This window comes from Lottia gigantea (assembly GCF_000327385.1).
Source record: "Lottia gigantea unplaced genomic scaffold LOTGIsca_5, whole genome shotgun sequence".
Lineage (NCBI taxonomy): Eukaryota > Metazoa > Mollusca > Gastropoda > Lottiidae > Lottia > Lottia gigantea.
The window spans coordinates 3,669,397-3,687,045 of NW_008709715.1; the positions used below are offsets into that span (position 1 = coordinate 3,669,397).

At 30.9% G+C, this 17,649-nt stretch overlaps 5 protein-coding genes across 5 annotated transcripts; 1 reads left to right on the forward strand and 4 right to left on the reverse strand.

The window, feature by feature from the left end:
* Positions 1-2,007: 2,007 nt before the first annotated feature.
* Positions 2,008-3,651, reverse strand: LOTGIDRAFT_106110 (hypothetical protein; the record flags this gene model as incomplete). Its single annotated transcript, XM_009061992.1, has 4 exons — positions 2,008-2,154; positions 2,419-2,580; positions 2,751-2,879; positions 3,622-3,651. The coding sequence occupies 4 exons, from the start codon at positions 3,649-3,651 to the stop codon at positions 2,008-2,010; spliced, it is 468 nt and encodes a 155-aa protein (XP_009060240.1).
* A 1,005-nt stretch (positions 3,652-4,656) lies between these two features.
* LOTGIDRAFT_229097 (hypothetical protein) lies at positions 4,657-9,229 on the forward strand. Its single transcript, XM_009061993.1, has 7 exons — positions 4,657-4,845; positions 5,257-5,402; positions 5,803-6,713; positions 6,987-7,682; positions 8,004-8,227; positions 8,697-8,765; positions 8,932-9,229. Exons 1-7 carry the CDS (start codon positions 4,771-4,773, stop codon positions 9,043-9,045), a joined length of 2,235 nt encoding a protein of 744 aa, XP_009060241.1. The 5' UTR covers positions 4,657-4,770; the 3' UTR covers positions 9,046-9,229.
* A 1,892-nt stretch (positions 9,230-11,121) lies between these two features.
* Positions 11,122-12,288, reverse strand: LOTGIDRAFT_229098 (hypothetical protein). Its single transcript, XM_009061994.1, has 2 exons — positions 12,174-12,288; positions 11,122-11,739 (listed from the first exon to the last, which is right to left on the reverse strand). Exon 2 carries the CDS (start codon positions 11,698-11,700, stop codon positions 11,185-11,187), a length of 516 nt encoding a protein of 171 aa, XP_009060242.1. The 5' UTR covers positions 11,701-11,739; positions 12,174-12,288; the 3' UTR covers positions 11,122-11,184.
* A 2,150-nt stretch (positions 12,289-14,438) lies between these two features.
* On the reverse strand, positions 14,439-15,630 carry LOTGIDRAFT_154295 (hypothetical protein; the record flags this gene model as incomplete). Its single annotated transcript, XM_009061995.1, has 3 exons — positions 14,439-14,615; positions 14,790-14,956; positions 15,316-15,630. Coding segments are annotated over 3 exons (659 nt in total), but the record flags the coding sequence as incomplete, so codon positions are not given.
* Positions 15,631-16,166: 536 nt separating this feature from the next.
* On the reverse strand, positions 16,167-17,642 carry LOTGIDRAFT_154296 (hypothetical protein; the record flags this gene model as incomplete). Its single annotated transcript, XM_009061996.1, has 1 exon — positions 16,167-17,642. One exon carries the CDS (start codon positions 17,640-17,642, stop codon positions 16,167-16,169), a length of 1,476 nt encoding a protein of 491 aa, XP_009060244.1.
* Between the last annotated feature and the right edge of the window lie 7 nt (positions 17,643-17,649).

The following is a 17,649-nucleotide window of genomic DNA, read 5'->3' on the forward strand; positions in this document are numbered from 1 at the left end:
ATGCATCATCATACCAGAGCTCTACAACAATGATACATGAAAAAGATGTCTTTACAATTTCATTATCAACTAAGATTTGACAAAATCTACAAACTGAAATTAGTTGTTGAATCATGAGAACAACTTCCAAGATATCAAATAGAAAACAAATATTGGCTAGCGTAGTTCATGCTTTAACAGCATTTAGTGCTTGGTTATGCTGATAAGATTGATAGATAGCCAGATAGATAAAATACATACTTGACCAATTTCTTTATCAAATTGTTCTTGTTGTTGTAAGAGTTGTTGATGTAATTGTTCTTCAGCTGTCATATCAGGATTGTGTAGGGATTGAGACATCTGATGAATTCTTTGCATAATATTAGGATCATTAAGAATATTCTGAACAGTTCTGGAATAAAAGGATTTAAAAGTTAAATGATAAAGTGCAAAGAATCTTGATACTTTTTCAGCACAAACAACTTCTCAATTGCTTCTTTTTTCAGTAGTATTTTTTATAGAAGTCCACTATAAAAGCCTGAAAAAATAAATGAAAATGAAAGTCTGAAATTGCTGTCCTGGTTCTATATCTCATTTTACACAACAAACATTTAGTATACACCTTTAACTACTTACCCTTGTAAAGCATGTGCATCCTCTTTCATTCCATCTTCTTCATCACTTTCCCCATAATCAAAATCTAATAATTTCTAAAAATAATTCAATAACTTTATTAATTTTCAAATCATTCAAAGTACTCAATCAGACAAAATGTTGACACGTTATAAAGGGACAGATGCGCCATTTTCAGGGGTTGATTTGAGTCTTGAATATAAGTACTTTAGAAGTACTAGCAAGTATGAAAATGGCATAATTCCTTCAAAAGCTTCTTTTTCTATTTCTATAGATCTCTTTTCTGGCAGTGTCTCAAGAATAGACGAATCGTCGTTTTAACTTTTGAACACAGATGATACTGGACAAACATGGATTTGAAGGCTCAAATTTCGATGGTGAGCTGTGAACACTATTACTGATTGGCTTAGCTAAAAAATCCTCGTTTAAGAGACTAAGGTATGATTGGTAATAAATATGGACAACTGTCACTTTAAGTAATTAAATTCTTCTATAATATTATTGCACCACAAATAGGAAGTAAATTTTTTTTTTCATAAAAAATGACAACACATACATAATCAAAAGATACTGACCTTATTAAAGCCTGCTGGTTCTGGTGGACCTTTACCATCAGTAGTTTTACTCAGTAATTGATTAGTCAATGTTTGTATTTGGGCTAATAAGTTAGCATCTATAACTGGAGTTTGTTTCTGTTGAGGTTTTTGCATCATTTCAGTCTGCTGCATTAATTGTTTTTGTAAAAGTTGCAGCTGATGTAATTTTTGTTGTTGAGCACTAAGACTGGACTGTCCCTTTAAAAGTATACAATACTTAAGTAAGCAAGACATGATATGTGAAATAATGGGTTTTAGATAATAGAGATTAATAGCTATGACGTAATAAACTCTGATATTCTGATAACATAACTGTTCATTACATTAATAGGGGTCTTATGATGCAGCTCAACTGCATCAAAGTTTCAGTGAATGGTCACATTTACCTCTTGTGTTTCATTTAACAACATAGTTACTGTATTTAACATTTCCTTTTGGGTAGCTTCATCTTTCTTTCCCGATGGATGTTTTTTACTGCCAGAACTACTACTTTTTTCATGGACAGGACCTGCTAACTGTTTAGGTAAAGAAGGAACTGGGGGATGTTTCAAGTTGGAAGTATTTTCTACAGCTCTCTGGGCTGAAAATTGAAAAATATATATTTTACAACCATGCACTAAAATATAGAGTGCATAAAATGATATGAACAATTTTGGTTCAACGTTCTTTTTTTTAAAGGCATGAACACAAAAGAAAGACTCATTCGCCACTAAACTGTAATAGTAAAGGTACTTTATCCAACATCATATTCATAAAAAAACAAAGGTGGTATATTCGAAATTATAAAAGAAATATGAAACTAGTATGGATGTAAACTGGTGCCATTACCTGCTAGCACAAGTTGAACATTATTAGGATCAGCAGCTAAATCCAATAAAGGTTGGATTATTTCTACCAGAAAAACATTATTCTTCTGCCATAAATTCAATACTCTCACTACCCTACTCTGTAAAAGAAATCAATGAAATTATCATATGAACATGAGCCAACCCTGAAAATATCTGCTATGAATGGTAACTTATATAAACAATTCCTCTTGAATACAAGTTGTAAGCAAGGAGGCTGCCATAAACGAAATGAAATTAAATGAAATGCATTAAGGAGTATCAGCAGCAGCCATAAATGAGACATTGTGATATACGTCACATGAGCAGAATAACAGTTTATCATTTCTGAAATAGAGTTTATAATAATAATAAAATTCTCTCACCCTTTCTTCAACTGGACACTTGAATAAATTTTGAAATGTTGAGACAATGTTTTTAGTAAATCTTGGAGCAAACACATCTTTATCAACACCAAACTGATGTCTTGATTGACGCACAACTGAATCAATAACATACAATCCTGGTACTTTGTATTCTGGTTTGCACTGAAAAAAATACATTTACGAGTAAACAATCCTTCCTTTTATTCCATACAGATAAAAGCTTGACGTTGTGCAATTTTAAAGGTCAGTCATTGGAACTTTTTCTACATACATACATACAATACCGCTACAAATGTTCAAATAAAAACAACTTATACTAATGTACACCTCACCTTTTGAATAAACTTTTCTATACTTTGAACTACATGTTTATAAAATTTAATTGCTTTAATTGCTGTCTTGGTAATATGGGTCATTTTAGCTCTCGACACAGGTGGTCGCACCTCATACAGGGAGGACAACTGAAATAAGAAAAAAATGCAATTCGTTTTCATCAATTTGACTAGGCCTTGAAATTTCATGCAAATGAAATGAATATCAATATTTCTAATTTATAGAATATACTTTTTCAATTCATACTAATAAACCACTTTGAAGTTCTGATTACTTCCCATATATGGGAGATAATGTGTCTTGCATTATGGGATCACTTGGAAGATAAACAATCCAATTTCACTCTACAAGTGAAAGATTTTGAAAATGAGTGTGACAGCTGTAAATATTGACAAGTATTTAAGTGTTTTCACTCTGCTCATTAAATCGTGTTTTGGTATTTTGGATTGTTTCCTTTTGTCCCCATGTTACGGTACCGGTACTTGACGATCATGTTCTTATCTGCGATGACCTTTTGACTTCATTGAATCAGGTATCCATACTTAAAACTTGCTCTTGTAGGCACTTTCCAAAACAAGTGCTTTCTTTTCAGCTTCCTGCTCGTAAGACTCATTTTCAATCATTAAAGTCAAAGCTCTGCTTTATCTAAGTATAAATCTACTGTGATAAATGCTTTGAAAAGGGCATGATTAGTTGAGAAACTCTGAAAAAGTCTGGGTCAAGTCAACTCATTACTAAAGCTCAAAGAGAGTGGATTTTCTGATTTGGTATCCCTCCTATCACATTCACGGGATCAGTGGGGTTGTATACTGTACGTTCCGTTCATTATTTCATTTAATAAAATTCAGAAGATTTGAGGATGGAATTTACCTCATTGTTGAAAGCTCTTACAGCCTCCATCTTTAGTGTCGATCTGTTGGTCTAAATAATAATTTACAGAGAAATATACTTGAAAAAATTAAGACATTTTTCGCTAGCGTGGTGAGAAAATGGCCGCAAAAATCCCCATTGTTATGGCTATGTGAACAATATACACGTTGGAATATGGTTGTCAGTCCGATACAACCAGTCCAGGCAGTCTAACGTGTTGTGTGACTAACAAAGCAAAAATAGCAAAAAATGATACAGTATTTATGGGATTACATTCTCATCATCATCTAATAGTATATCATATTGACTATTGCTAATAATATCTATGATAATACAGATTAAGAGACAAAATATAATGCTGCTGAAGCAAATAAAAGTTATTATAAGTAGAAAGATAAAAGGAGATCTTGAATCTTATCATTATGACCGAAAAAAGTAATAAGTAAATGATGTATTCTATTAGTCCATAGAAATAAGTAATGTGGTGGGTTTGTTTTTTAGGCCTAATATCGAAATAGTGTATGCCTTATGCCTATGCTTCTTCGATGTATCCATTTCGAGAGTTAATATGCTATTAATGTGCATTTGATATATATTATGCATAATGCAAAATGATAAGTTTAATGGCCCTTATTTAATGTCCGTACATCTTTGTTAAAAAACAACACGACCTGCTGATTATTATATTCGATTGTTAACTGAACGTAATCTCAGTGTGAATTGATTTGGATGTTTCCTCCCGTTCTACACTGGATTGGTTGCCCTTTTATTGTTATCCAATCAATTTTCGGATACCAGCAAATTTGTTGTAAATTAGTGAAAGAAAGAAAACACAAAACATTATAACATTTGATTTAGATTTCAGAAGTGGTCATTTAATAATAGTAGACTCAATATATATATATATATATATGTGAATATATTTGTATCAAAAGATGCATAATTTTCTTTTATCTAGGATTTTGATACAAAAAATTAAAGGGTTCATTTTTGAAATTCACAATTTGATCGAAACCAAGACCGAAAGTAAGTCAAGGGAAATAATTTGTAAACAAAGGCGGTATTTCCAAACTTTATAAAGTGCTTATTTATTTCCTCACAAACTTTTATATTATTTTATTTCTGTCTAATCCCAGATTATGATTCCTGATGAACAAGTATCTATTTTATTCAAATTATGACATTCTTCAGATCTATGTATCGAATGAATTTGAAACTCCTAAGGTATGGTTTATTGATAACAAACGTCTTTTCACCACCGAATACCATCAAAGACATCCAAACACGTTTATTCTTTATTCATACATAAAAGAAAACACCTCATTAAATGCTTAAAGTTTATAAATAATGAGTATCATTGCCTTAAATGTTAAAGAAATATAGAATATACCGGTACTGTTAATGTATATTTAGCATAGGCATTAGCAATGTCTTGATATTCTAATTCTAATAGTAATAGCATCATTCAGTTTGATCAGTTCTATGCTGAAAGAAAATCCAAACTTTTTAACAAACCTTTTTTATGAATCTGTCCATCTGACACATACATTGATTTAAAAACATTGTCAAAACAGTATGGTAATATTCTATTAGAATGAACACATTAGTTAATATATCTTATGTTTATAATTTCAGTTTGTAATATCAGCACCCAATGAAATACGATCATGGTTTTATAATGAAGAGAGAAATTTGCTCTTTATAGTCTGTTTGAGTGGTCTATATAAAATAAACCAAGATGAAATCATATTGTACGTTACCAATGATGATCAACAATGCAGGTAATCTGAAAATGTGGTGAATGTTATCTTAATGATAAATGGATTTAGTTTCGAATATTATAACATCATAATCTGGTCAAGTATTCCTGGAATTAAAGGAACCATAAAAGGCTGATCAAAATGGTGCCAAAAATGGCTGAAAGTGTCCCCAATACATATATATTGGCTAAACCTTTTACTTCTTAATATGAATTCCTTTAAGCTAAACTTTTAAAGTTTTTCTTTTTAACTGGCATTTTATTGTTGTTATTGTACATTACAATTTTTTTATTAAATGATATATGCCATGTTACTGTTAAATATTTAAATTTTTTGTCTTAGTATGTTAGTCTAAGTAGATTTTTATTGTGTAATGTAGTTACTTTGCATTAATATTAGAATTTTAAATCTTTCATTTCAGTGATACATTAGAAGCAGATGACGATTGTATTTTTATTCAACGGGAAGATAAAGCATCATTAGAATTGATTAAAGTAGAGGCACAGCCATTTCATACAAACTTACTTACTGATTATCACCAACTATTGAAATGTCCCAATATAAATGGTGTAAATGCTTATGAAAGCCTTGTTTTTGTTACATTTCAAAACTCTGATAGTTTTAGCTTGAGAATTTTTAATGAAAAGGATGTAAGTGACAGACAGGAGAAATTAGTCATAAATTTTCCACAGACTATTAACTTCATCACTTGTACGAGCTCAGAACAAACTAAAGTGGTTTTACTGTATTCAAAAACTTTCAGTGGTTTTCAAACCCTATCGAAACATGTTATTCTTCCCCAAATATTGTTTATAGATTTGTTTTCTAAAGAATGTGATCAACTTCAGTCACCTGTGATGTTGTTTTGTCGTCAAGATGGTCATGTGTTTTATTCATTTGTGAAACATGATTTAATTAAGTCAAGTAAACAATATGAAGTTCTATGTGATATTGGGAATAGTATTGTAAATATTGTTTTTATTAAAGTTGTTATTTGTTATACAAACAGTACAGAGAGTAAAACAGAATCACTGTATGATGTCAACTCATCAAAGGAGTTACCTGCCCTTGTTGTTATTTCCTCCAGTGGAAAACTGTTGTTGTATTTTAAGCTTAACTGTAAGAAATGTTGGTACTCCTCTGTGATAAATGGACCAATTCTAGATGTATGTTGTGAATCAGATATGTATTTATATCACACTAATGGAAACTATGTTTATAAAAGTAAATTTTATTATATTGAGAGTGAAAACAGACTAGAAACCGAGAGTACATTACTACATGATGTGAAAGTTAAAAATATACAGATCTCTACTAGTGACAGCCAACATGGTAATCTATAACATTTTTATTACTTTTTTTTATTTTAGGGTCAATAATGTATTCAAAATATATATATTTGCAGATGAAATATTTCAATCAATAGAAAGGGTTTAGTTTTATAGGGTTGTAAATGGTATCTCTTTCATCCTATAAAAGCTAATGGCTAACTAACCATTGAATAAGTCAAAACAGATTTGTCTGGTAAGGACAAATGGTGCATTTGGTTGTTTGATGTTTTAAGAGTGTGTGGCCCTTTAATGTTATTTTAATTTACTTTTTCAGGGCTTTGTTTAGTTTGCCAAACTTTCAATAATACCATATTATCACTTCCTTGTAACGTTTCCTCTCAACCATCAATATCTGGAGATTTAAAGGACATTTTACTTGGCATTGACCAGAAACGTCTTCAACTTGGGAATATATCTGAAAATGAAAAGAAACTAAATTCTCTGATTCAGCAGTTAAATATCACTGCTAATTTAATGATTTCAAAAACTTGTGGAAAACTTTTAATCTCCTGTAGTGTAGAAATAGAAGCAGATTCAGTTGGTGTCTCTCAAGCATTTTTCCTATCGTTAGAATTGACTAATGAGAGTAAATGTAAAATTTCTTCTAATTGGTCACTCCTGCTTCATGTAACAAATGACCAATCAGAAATCACATCTCATTCTGTTTCACTAAAGCAAGGATTAGATCCTGGACAAAGTCTTAAGATTAAGATCCCACTTTCTGCAAATTCAGAAAGTTTACAACTATTCTTCATTCTTAGCACTGAATTTTCACTTGAAGATTTGTCACAAAACTTGTGTGTTCCTATTTTTGGATGTAATTTTAATAGTTTAGACTTTCTCCTAAGTGGAGAACTTTCTAGTTACATTAGGAAAACTGATGATGTGATGATTGAAAATAAAATATACACAGCTCAATTATTAGTGTCTTCAGCTCAGATTCAACAATGTTTTCCTCATTCAGAAAAAGGTATGGATAATACCTTCCAGTTATAAAATGTAACATAAGAGCCTCTGCTACTGTGGTCTGAATATTTTTGATTAAAACTCATTTCATTTAATTTCATTTTCTATTTTGATTAATAAAATTTTAGCTGTGTTTATATATGAATTGAATACTATCAAGATCAAAATAGTGCTGATAGGCTTTGTCTTTATAAGAATATTTTGTGAGTTTTTATTTGATATAACCAATTTCACTAAGAGACGTCATTTCAACTGAAAATATCTTCTATTTTTGCTGAAAATTAACAATATGAAATGCACTCAAATATGTTATGATATTTTCTAGTGAAATTGTCACCAGAAGTGATATTAGAGTTGGTTTTAACAAGTAAAAAAAAAGGAAAGTTGCCAATTGAAAATGGTGTTTGTAGATTGTATAATGTAAGTGGTAATATGGTGTCTATATCTATATCCAGAGGAGAGAGACATGATGACTATTTAATTCACATCAACTCTAATTCTTGTCAATTATTAGCAAGTGTAAAATCTGCCATTTCTTATAATATAAAGGTAAGTTAGTTCTATTCTAATGAATTTTTGAGAATTTCAGACAACAGATTGCAACCTATTAATGGTTAACTATTCCAAATTTAAGCTTAAAAAAAACTCCTCTTACAATAGACAACTTACATGTTTCTTTCATTGCACGTATTTCTCCACAGTAATTAAGCTCCATCAACCACATTCTTAAATGGGTCTCTTGGCAAGCAGAATACAAGATACTAAGGGCCATATGAAGCGCTCGTACTTTACCTAAACTTTGACTAAAGTTAGACTTAAGTTGAACTTAAGGTATGCACTGGTCGATCTTTATGAAAGTCATGCTTAAATTTGACTATCAAATGTAGAAAATGAAAGCCTTAATCCTATCTTTGTAAAGTTCGACTTTAGCCAAAGTTCAACTTTAGTCAAGGTAAGAGGGCTGCATACGGCCCTAAATATAATATGAAAACTGTATCAAAATTATATTCATTTTCAGAAATCTTCTCCTAGATGTTTGGAATCAGTCACTTCCAAAGAATACCAAAAATATATCCGTACTTTACAGGCAAGTACATTTTTCAGGTTTGTTATAAAAGGATATCAAGATAGCTGGGATGCAAGTGTAAAATAGAAGCAGATCTAGATATTTTGTACTTTCTGTGGTTAACTGCAAAAAACATCTGATTGCATTTTATTCAGCTTGTAACTTTGATTGTTATTATTGTTTACAGGAAATAAAGGCAGCAGTAGAAGAAATGAAGGGAAGTTCAGAGCAGAATTCAATGGAAGAAAACCATAAATTGATATTTAGTATTTATGAAAAACTGAGAAATACTCTGTTATAATGAATGATTTCTTATAGAAATTTATAATGACTATCTTTGTAGAAATGTAATATTCCAATTGTTGGTTAATTATGATTTTTAAAAACATAGCATTTGTATCATACTTTGTGGAGCGTCAAAATGTACTTGTGATGAGCCTGTACATTTAAAGTATAAGTCTAAAATTAAATTAAATTTTAAATTCATTGCCCAGTATGCTTTGTAGTCTGATGCTGAAAACCAAAACTAGGCTCCATCATACACATTAATTATGATAGTTCTTGCTGTGGCTAAGTAATTTTGCATGACTTGTGTTTCTTGCATTCTTTGGAATCAAAGATATGTGAATGGCTTTAAATCGGGAGCACAGAAAAATGAAAATGTCCTCTCTCAGAAATGTATGATGTATCAAGTGTTCCTCTGAAATAAAAATGAATGTCCAAAGGATGATCCTTCCATATGGATGATCAATGAATAACTGAAATAATAGCTCAGCAAGTAGTCAAGCATATGATTACAAATAAATATAATAAAAAGAAATAATGATGCAAAATCAGTAGAATCAACAGTTTATTGATGTTAATAATAAAAGGAATGTAAATAATTAAAATATAGAAGAAATTATAGTAATCTATATATATCTATAATATATCATCACCAGGATTACTTTACATGCTTATAATCTAGAAACTATTGCAAGAAATGCCATCATATAAAAAAAATATATATATTGATATTAATCTATAGTTGTACTTAAAACAATATTCCTTAATAAAAAAACAACAGTATTCATATTTCCCATGTTATGAGACACAAAGGTTACTATTGATTTCACCAGAGCAATCTCATATACTTAACAAAAGTTCTTAAACCTGCAAAAGATAGCTTTCTCTTGTTGTCAAATTTAATTATCTGTATATAAAATATCTACTTCAGAAATGAGCAAAATTGACTATTTTTGTAACAATCACAAAATTAGGGTTTTGTGGAAAACAAATGCTGAAAAGGCTTATAATAATTTCCTAATGTAATGGATGAAAATTACTGACCTAAACACTATTACTAATTTGAAGACATTTATGATTTACACAAGATGAAAATCACCAATTATAAAAAGCCGTAACAAAATAAGCAAGGGTGGTTTTAAATCTAAGCCCTAAAACACCATAGAAAAGGAGTAAAAAAAGCTATAACATATATAACCTAAACATTCAATAAAAAATATAAGCTAAATATTGCACTTTAAAAATGGTAATCAATCTAAATTAAAATAGAAATATATTCAATAAATCCTGAACCTTTATTTACTTTCAACATCTCAATGTGGTTCTCTAATCACACATAGAACTAATTGTACCTTATACATGAAGATAAATATAATCTGCTGACACATAGATATAATAATTTCTAATTCCCTTTCTTTATATTGTCCCAAAGATCATTAATACAATATCACTAACATCAGATTCAAAGATGATTTTCATCACATACATGTAAATACCCTACAATTTAGGAATGCTCTATACCTAGTAAATTTTGGAAGATCAATATACCAAGAAAATCGAAACAGAATTGGCAATTTTGTTTGTATCATGATAATTAACAGCCATTTCATACTTTGAAATTACAATATTTTTTAATATATGATTAAATTACTAAAAAAACAAACTACATTTTAGTCCAATATTCACAAAAATAAAAAATGTATGAATGAAGTAAAGGTATAAACTGTTTATATTGTGGACTAAAGTTCTATTGAATTGGAGTAGAGATTCAACCATGATTTTCTATTATCATAAAAAAAAATGTTCCAATTTGAACCAATTACCTAAAATTAAATATTTTCCAAATAAAGTTTAGTTCCATGAGTACGGCTTTATAGCTTTTCTGAATCATGAAAATTACAAGTATTTTTTGCAATTGCAATTTGACAAATACTTCCATAGTTTCAAATTGTATTAAATTAACCTTTTAAAATATTTTTCCAAGAAGCATATGAAAGCAGGACTTCATCTTCAATGGTGATATGCTTTGAAAACATCATTATCCAAATAACAATGATCTCAATAACAATGACCTTAAAAGAAGCCATAATAAGCATACATTAAAAACCTTAATAACAAGACTATTTTCTGATACTGAGATGTTAAAGTGAGCTTTTCAACAACCTTCACTACTGCTACAAACAGCAATAATGGGAATAAATACTATCAACATTAAACCAATGGCAAAACTAGCATAAATAAACATGACTGCTTTCTTAATGTCTTTCTGAGCCATTCCCATAAGTCCTTTGTTTTGATGGCGACGAGCACGCTGTGAGTATCTGACCGCGGCAAATCCAGTAAAAATACAACAGATACAACTGATGTATGACACAATCAAAACTTGGCGGAAACTTTGCCAGGGTCTTGGAACCAGATCTGTAGAAGGAATTCTTTGTAAATTTGGATCTGATTCAGTGGTGTCACGATATGGGTTTTCAGCTGTTTGAAACATGGAGTCCCCTGTGTATGTACTCTGACCATTTCTGTCTGTGATACGACCATGTTGAATTAAGGAGACTGAAACATGATCATTGTCTGCATTTTCCAAGGGGTGACCACTCTCATCTAAACCATTCTTATGTAAGGGTTGTCTTTCACTGTGATGATTGATATCGTCTAATCGTGACATATTAACTACCTGAACTTGTCTTATGTGCTGTTTGTCAACCTGTAACATAAGAAAAAAATACTCTGTATTCATTAAAGAGATAAGCTTATCCAACATGCGCAAAATCAGCATTTAGAGAATAAATCTTCTTATACACTCAATTTTCTTTTAAAATTAGGAATGGTTTTGGACCATGGCATTTACTAGATAATGGAATCATTCTATTCATATTTACTAATAAAACTAGGCCTAGGCCTAATGCATGATTTTGTTTCAACTCTGATTATGCATTCATAACTTTGGATTTGCTTTGGGATTTGGCCTACTAACACGGGTTATCATAACACTGGAGAAACTTAAAAACAGAGCTTCAGCTAATTTAGAATCGCAGATTTGATACTGATTGTGATGATACAGTGTCAGTAATGATAAATTGAAAATGAAAGCCCAACCAACGAAGTCAAATGAATCCAATATAAAAGCATTAATCTTACCAGGTACAAATGATGAAGAATTAGGTGAAATTAAGGAAAGGTGAAATAAAGTTTGAAAATTTGAATATAAGTCGAAATATATGCATTTAAAAATCAATAATCCCTTCCAGTATTGTTGTTTTTCTTGGAAAGCGGAAGCGGAAGTATCATCCATTGACCTTTGATTATCCAGACTCCATCATCAACTGGTTTTGCCATTTCGCCCAATGAAATGTCAAATCGACCATTTGCTAAGGTTAATCTTAGACTGGTAATTTTTATATATGCGCTATACATAATAGTTTATGTTTTCTGGTAGCCATGTCAATGAATGCATGGCATAAAGTGTAACAACCTGTTACCTAGAACTTGGCCACATAGGAAGATTTTAGTGTAGGCCTACTAAAGCATTAGGAAACCTATGACTGACAATATATAATCAAATATAATAGTAGGCCTATAAGGTGGTCAAGAGGCCGTAGTGCTTAACAACAAACAGAAGAAATAAGGGATTCAGGTATCTGAATTCCATTTTGAAAAGTTACACAAAGTTCTGAACTTTTAGTCAGAATGTATGACATTTTGGACCTTTTGGAAAACCACAATTCATTCATTCATTGAAAGTACAAAATTACAAGGTTTTAAAGATTATTTAATGTTGAAAGCATCAGATACAAGTAAGATACATCACAATAATTTCATACTGCTGAACTTTTCACATGTGTATACATTATATATATATATATATATATACAATTCTAACTATATAAACTACCCGAATAAAAAAAACTTATAAACAAGAGGCAAAACTTATTAAAACATGGTTTACTAGTTTCCATCTAGAACAAAATCTGATTAAATTGCAAATTTGTAGTTTGGGGTTACTTTTTGTATGTAACTCTACTTTTCACCTCTGTAGTAACCTAGAAATCAACATTTTGATTCAACAGTTCACAAACAAAACTAATAAAGGTTTGATTATGGCATATCAGCACCCATTACAATTATTATTGCACAATATTCATAGCAATAATGATAGAACTTAACACTTAATAAATATTAAATAGAAGCAATAAATCTCATTATCTCATTAGATTCTTGAAATTTGGACAGAACTTTATTTGAGCTACAAATATCTCTTCTCAAAACAAAAGTTTAACAACAAATAGGTGTGAAAGAAAAATATCTAGAACTACATGTCTTTATATTCTATTATACTACAAAGAATTACTACAAATATGAAAAATTCCAAACATGAATAACATCGGGAAATATAATCATATAAGTTTTAAAGATATATTTAATAAACGAAAACCAAAGAAATATTAAATCCATACTAATGATCTATGGATTGTAGTCAGATACTCCGTTAAATCCTGAGAAAAAAGAAACCACCTTGATTTACATGATTGAAAACACTAGTCTACGTTTAGATCCAATGATGCTATAGAAAATATTATCAATATGATACCAAATAGCTTATAATATTCAGAACAGTTTCTGGCTGTTCTTGTAGCAGTCATTCCTGTAGGCTTCAAATTATTCAGATTTAAAATATGAACTTTTTGATTTTTTCAGAAAAAATAAGTATATTTTAAAGATTTACAATTCCCTAAATGTGATACACTAACAAACCATGGTCAGGCAAACCATTTTCTCAAACAAAAGAGTTTGAAAATATGGCAACTTAATTTAAGTTTGAACATTTAACTTAACATATCATTTATTTGTTCACTGCAAATACTTTTACAAATAACATATAAATTTTATATACAATAAGACAATATGTTTACATATATATCATATTAACATTTTAAAATATTTGTATGTAATTATTATGTACATATTTCAGAATGTATAACCTTTACTAACATCTCCATCACATTCATTCTTATTTTCTAATAATGAATTTGTCCAGCAAAATATGCAGAAAGCATCAATTAAAACAAGAGATTTGAAATTTATACTAAACAACCAAAGATACTTTCCAAACCTGGCTCTTATGACACTTTCTTAACTAACATTAGTAAGAAGTAATAAGTACAGTTATATAACCTAGATAAAGCCTGGAGAAATATTTTGAAATAAATGACATGACCCTATAAGGACAGAGCAAGAACTGATGAGGAGATTAATCCTAACAGATATGAATGACATTTTCTATGAATACGCTTTTTACAGAAACTAATTTGCAACTTTCCTCTAAACAAACACAATGCACTTCTAATCCCCCCACCCCCTTTACCCCTTCCAAGAAGTAAATAAAAGTGTAATCATTAAAATTGATTATTGATATCCTTGTGAGTAACCCCCTGATGGTCTTGGATAACCACCACCATAACCAGCAGTACCCTGTCCTCTAGCGTAAGGATTACCACCAGCAGCTTGTGTAGGAGGTGTACCAGGCACTCCTGGTTGTTGTTGCGGTTGTTGTTGCTGTCCATATCCTGGCACCTTTTGTCCCTACAAAACAATTACAATTAATGTGATGAATTTTCTTTGTTTCATACCCACTGAATTTAGAAGTTTTCACAATAGGCCGGTCAGGTTGCAGCTTTCTTGTCTTATAGTTATTTTGTGAAACGAAGCTGTGAGCTTCAATTTTAATAGTATACTCAATATTCCAATACAACTTACTTGGTAGTTGGGAGGATAACCTTGTGTTGTTTGTTGAGATGGTTGACCACCTTGTTGAAATCCATAAGGTTGTTGTTGATACCCTTGTTGAGGCTGTCCAGTCTGTGATGGTTGATTAGGTTGTCCAGGGTTGTATCCTTGTTGCTGTGCTGGTGGATACTGATATCCTACACAATAAAAAAAAATCATTTAATTTAATTATTGATGCACCAAACCATATTCAGATATTAATATTATTGGAATAACCAAAATAAGGAATCTGTTTTCAGATATACACATTTAATTTAGTCAAAATACAAATTCAAAAATGGTTGATTAAATAATCAGATTAAGCTATGGTTAAGGAAAGGGATAAGTCTATAGGTTAATTCAAATAATATGAAGCAAATAAAAATAAAAAAATTCACAGGTTATCAACTTGTTTTCAAGATCAACTTCAAGCCAAAAGAGGTTCGATAAATATTTAATAAATTTGGAAATTAAGAAGTTTATCTTGTATAGTTATCAATAAAAATTTTGTATGCACCTTGAGTTTGGTTATAAGGAGTTTGCTGAGCAGGTGTCTGTTGCTGTTGGCTTGCTCCAGCATAATTATTTTGACCTTGAGCAGAATAAGCTGCTGTTTGTGTTGGTGTTTGTTGACCATAACCAGGTTGTTGGTAAGTTTGTTGTTGTTGGGGTTGTGAAGGTTGAGGGGGTTGTGCCTGGGAGTGAGAAGGTGTTTGTACAGGGGTAGGTTGTTGCTGTTGTTGCTGTTGTCTGTATAAATTACTAGAAGAAGAACCAATACTTGATAAACTGTCCGGTGTACCAGATCTATCCACTACTGCATTGCTTGAACCTAAAATTTACAATAGTTAAATTACATTAAAAATAACATCAGAAATAAACCATTTATCTTCTGTGTAATTCAAAAAGCAACAATAATTTTGCTCATGTGGTTTCATATTAAGGATTTCTATTTTGGATATCATTATTGGCAGCCTTCAGTTGTCCACACAAAATTGTGAAAAATCATTTTCAGAACATTTACATATATTCACATCAGTTATGAAAACAATTACCTGAAATTACAGAAAGGAAATACACATACATGTACTTTCATGGAATATAGGTTTCATGCTCTGGCTAAAGGACATAAATAATGAATAACTTTATGCAGTTTATTATTCAATGATAATTGCCAATTCCTTGGCCTTCAAGATCTTGAAAGCACTTGACAAATCATTCTCAACTTTTGGAGGTATATGCCCCATCACTCAATCTCGTTTTAAATAAGGTCAGATAGTGATATAAAATCAATACCATTATTTGATATCATGTAAAAGTTAAAAACAATCACATTATTACATCATAATAATCCTTTATTTTCTTGAATTATTCTTCAAACATATACTGTCCTTTTCCTCTTTGAGTTACTTTAATCTTTATTCCATTTTCAGCCCTCATAACCATACTTTCTAGTTTTCCTGGTTTATGAGAAGGGTCTAATTCAAGAAAAAATCTATGTAACACTTTAACAAGTATAACTTTTATTTCATGCAGAGCAAAGTTCTGACCAATACAGTTCCGAGGGCCAGCAGAAAATGGAATATAAGAAAATGTTGGAATTTTATCGATGTTTTCTGGGGAAAACCTTTCTGGTCTGAATTCTAATGAATCTTCCCAAATATGTGGATTATGATGTATACAGTATATAAGTATGCTAGTTAATGTGTTTTCAGGTATAGTCTTCCCATTGTCAACTGTAAAATCTCTAGTTACTTGACGCATGATAGCACTCACAACACAGTGGAGGCGAAGTGATTCTTTGATGCACATTGACAAATACATTAACTGATTTAAATCTGATGCTAACAAGTCATCTGTCTTTCTGTTGTACAACAAAGAATCAATTTCTTTCTGTAAACGGCACTGCACTATACCATGTTGAGCAATAGAATACAATGTCCAGGAGATCGCGCTAGCAGTAGTGTCATGACCCTCAAATAAAAACGTGTCAACTTCATCACGAATTTCCTTATCTCTTAATCCAATATCATGTTCATCCTTAGCCATTAATAAAATATCTAAAAAATCTTGACATCCTCTTCGAGAACTTATTTTTCTTTCGCTTGTGGCATTGTTTTTCTTCAAAGCAGCTCTTCGACTCAAAATGATATCTTCTGTTATGCTATGCACATAAATGCAATGTTTTCTAAATTGTCGGCCATCTTGAGTAAGGTAATAGATCAAGTCAGAATGTAATAATGGATTCATTACCCGCTTTGATAATAGTCTACCCAATTCATTGACAGCTTTAACATAGGGATGACCTGATCCCTGGTCTTGGCAATTAGTTTCGTAGGAAAATGAACATTGCAATATAACATCTAGAGTGAACATAGTGACGACTGAACACACATCAAAAAAATCTCCCGATACAGCATACTTTTCAAATTTCTTACAAAACACATCAGCAGCTCTGTTTTTAATCACAAGATATGGTTTCAGAATTTCAAAATGAAAAGCTGGTGTCAAAAGTCTTCTATTACGAGCCCATTTCTCTCCAGAACTCAATAGTAACCCTTCACCTAGCCAAGGTTTTAACATTTGATACATGTTGCCTTTTGGTTCAGCAGTTTTTAAAAGAGCTCTTGCTCCAATAGGTGAAGTTATAGCAACAACTGGTAATAAAGGTCCAATCCAACTTAAACAAAAATCTCTATATCTGGCAGTTCTCTCACGTTTGTATCTCAAACCAGCATCATTGAAGACCTTAGGTAATTGTAATAAATGACCAAACAGCCAATGCGGATGATCGTGATCAAACTTATTTAACATAAAAGACTTTATCTTGAAATTATACACCATTTTGATG

Excerpts from the sequence above, each read along its gene's own strand:
- LOTGIDRAFT_229097 (XM_009061993.1), top strand. The coding sequence starts at position 4,771 with ATGAACAAGTATCTATTTTATTCAAATTATGACATTCTTCAGATCTAT. Across the intron at positions 8,228-8,696 it reads CCATTTCTTATAATATAAAG|AAATCTTCTCCTAGATGTTT; the intron begins GTAAGTTAGTTC and ends ATTCATTTTCAG. Across the intron at positions 8,766-8,931 it reads AATATATCCGTACTTTACAG|GAAATAAAGGCAGCAGTAGA; the intron begins GCAAGTACATTT and ends TATTGTTTACAG.
- LOTGIDRAFT_229098 (XM_009061994.1), bottom strand. The coding sequence starts at position 11,700 with ATGTCACGATTAGACGATATCAATCATCACAGTGAAAGACAACCCTTA.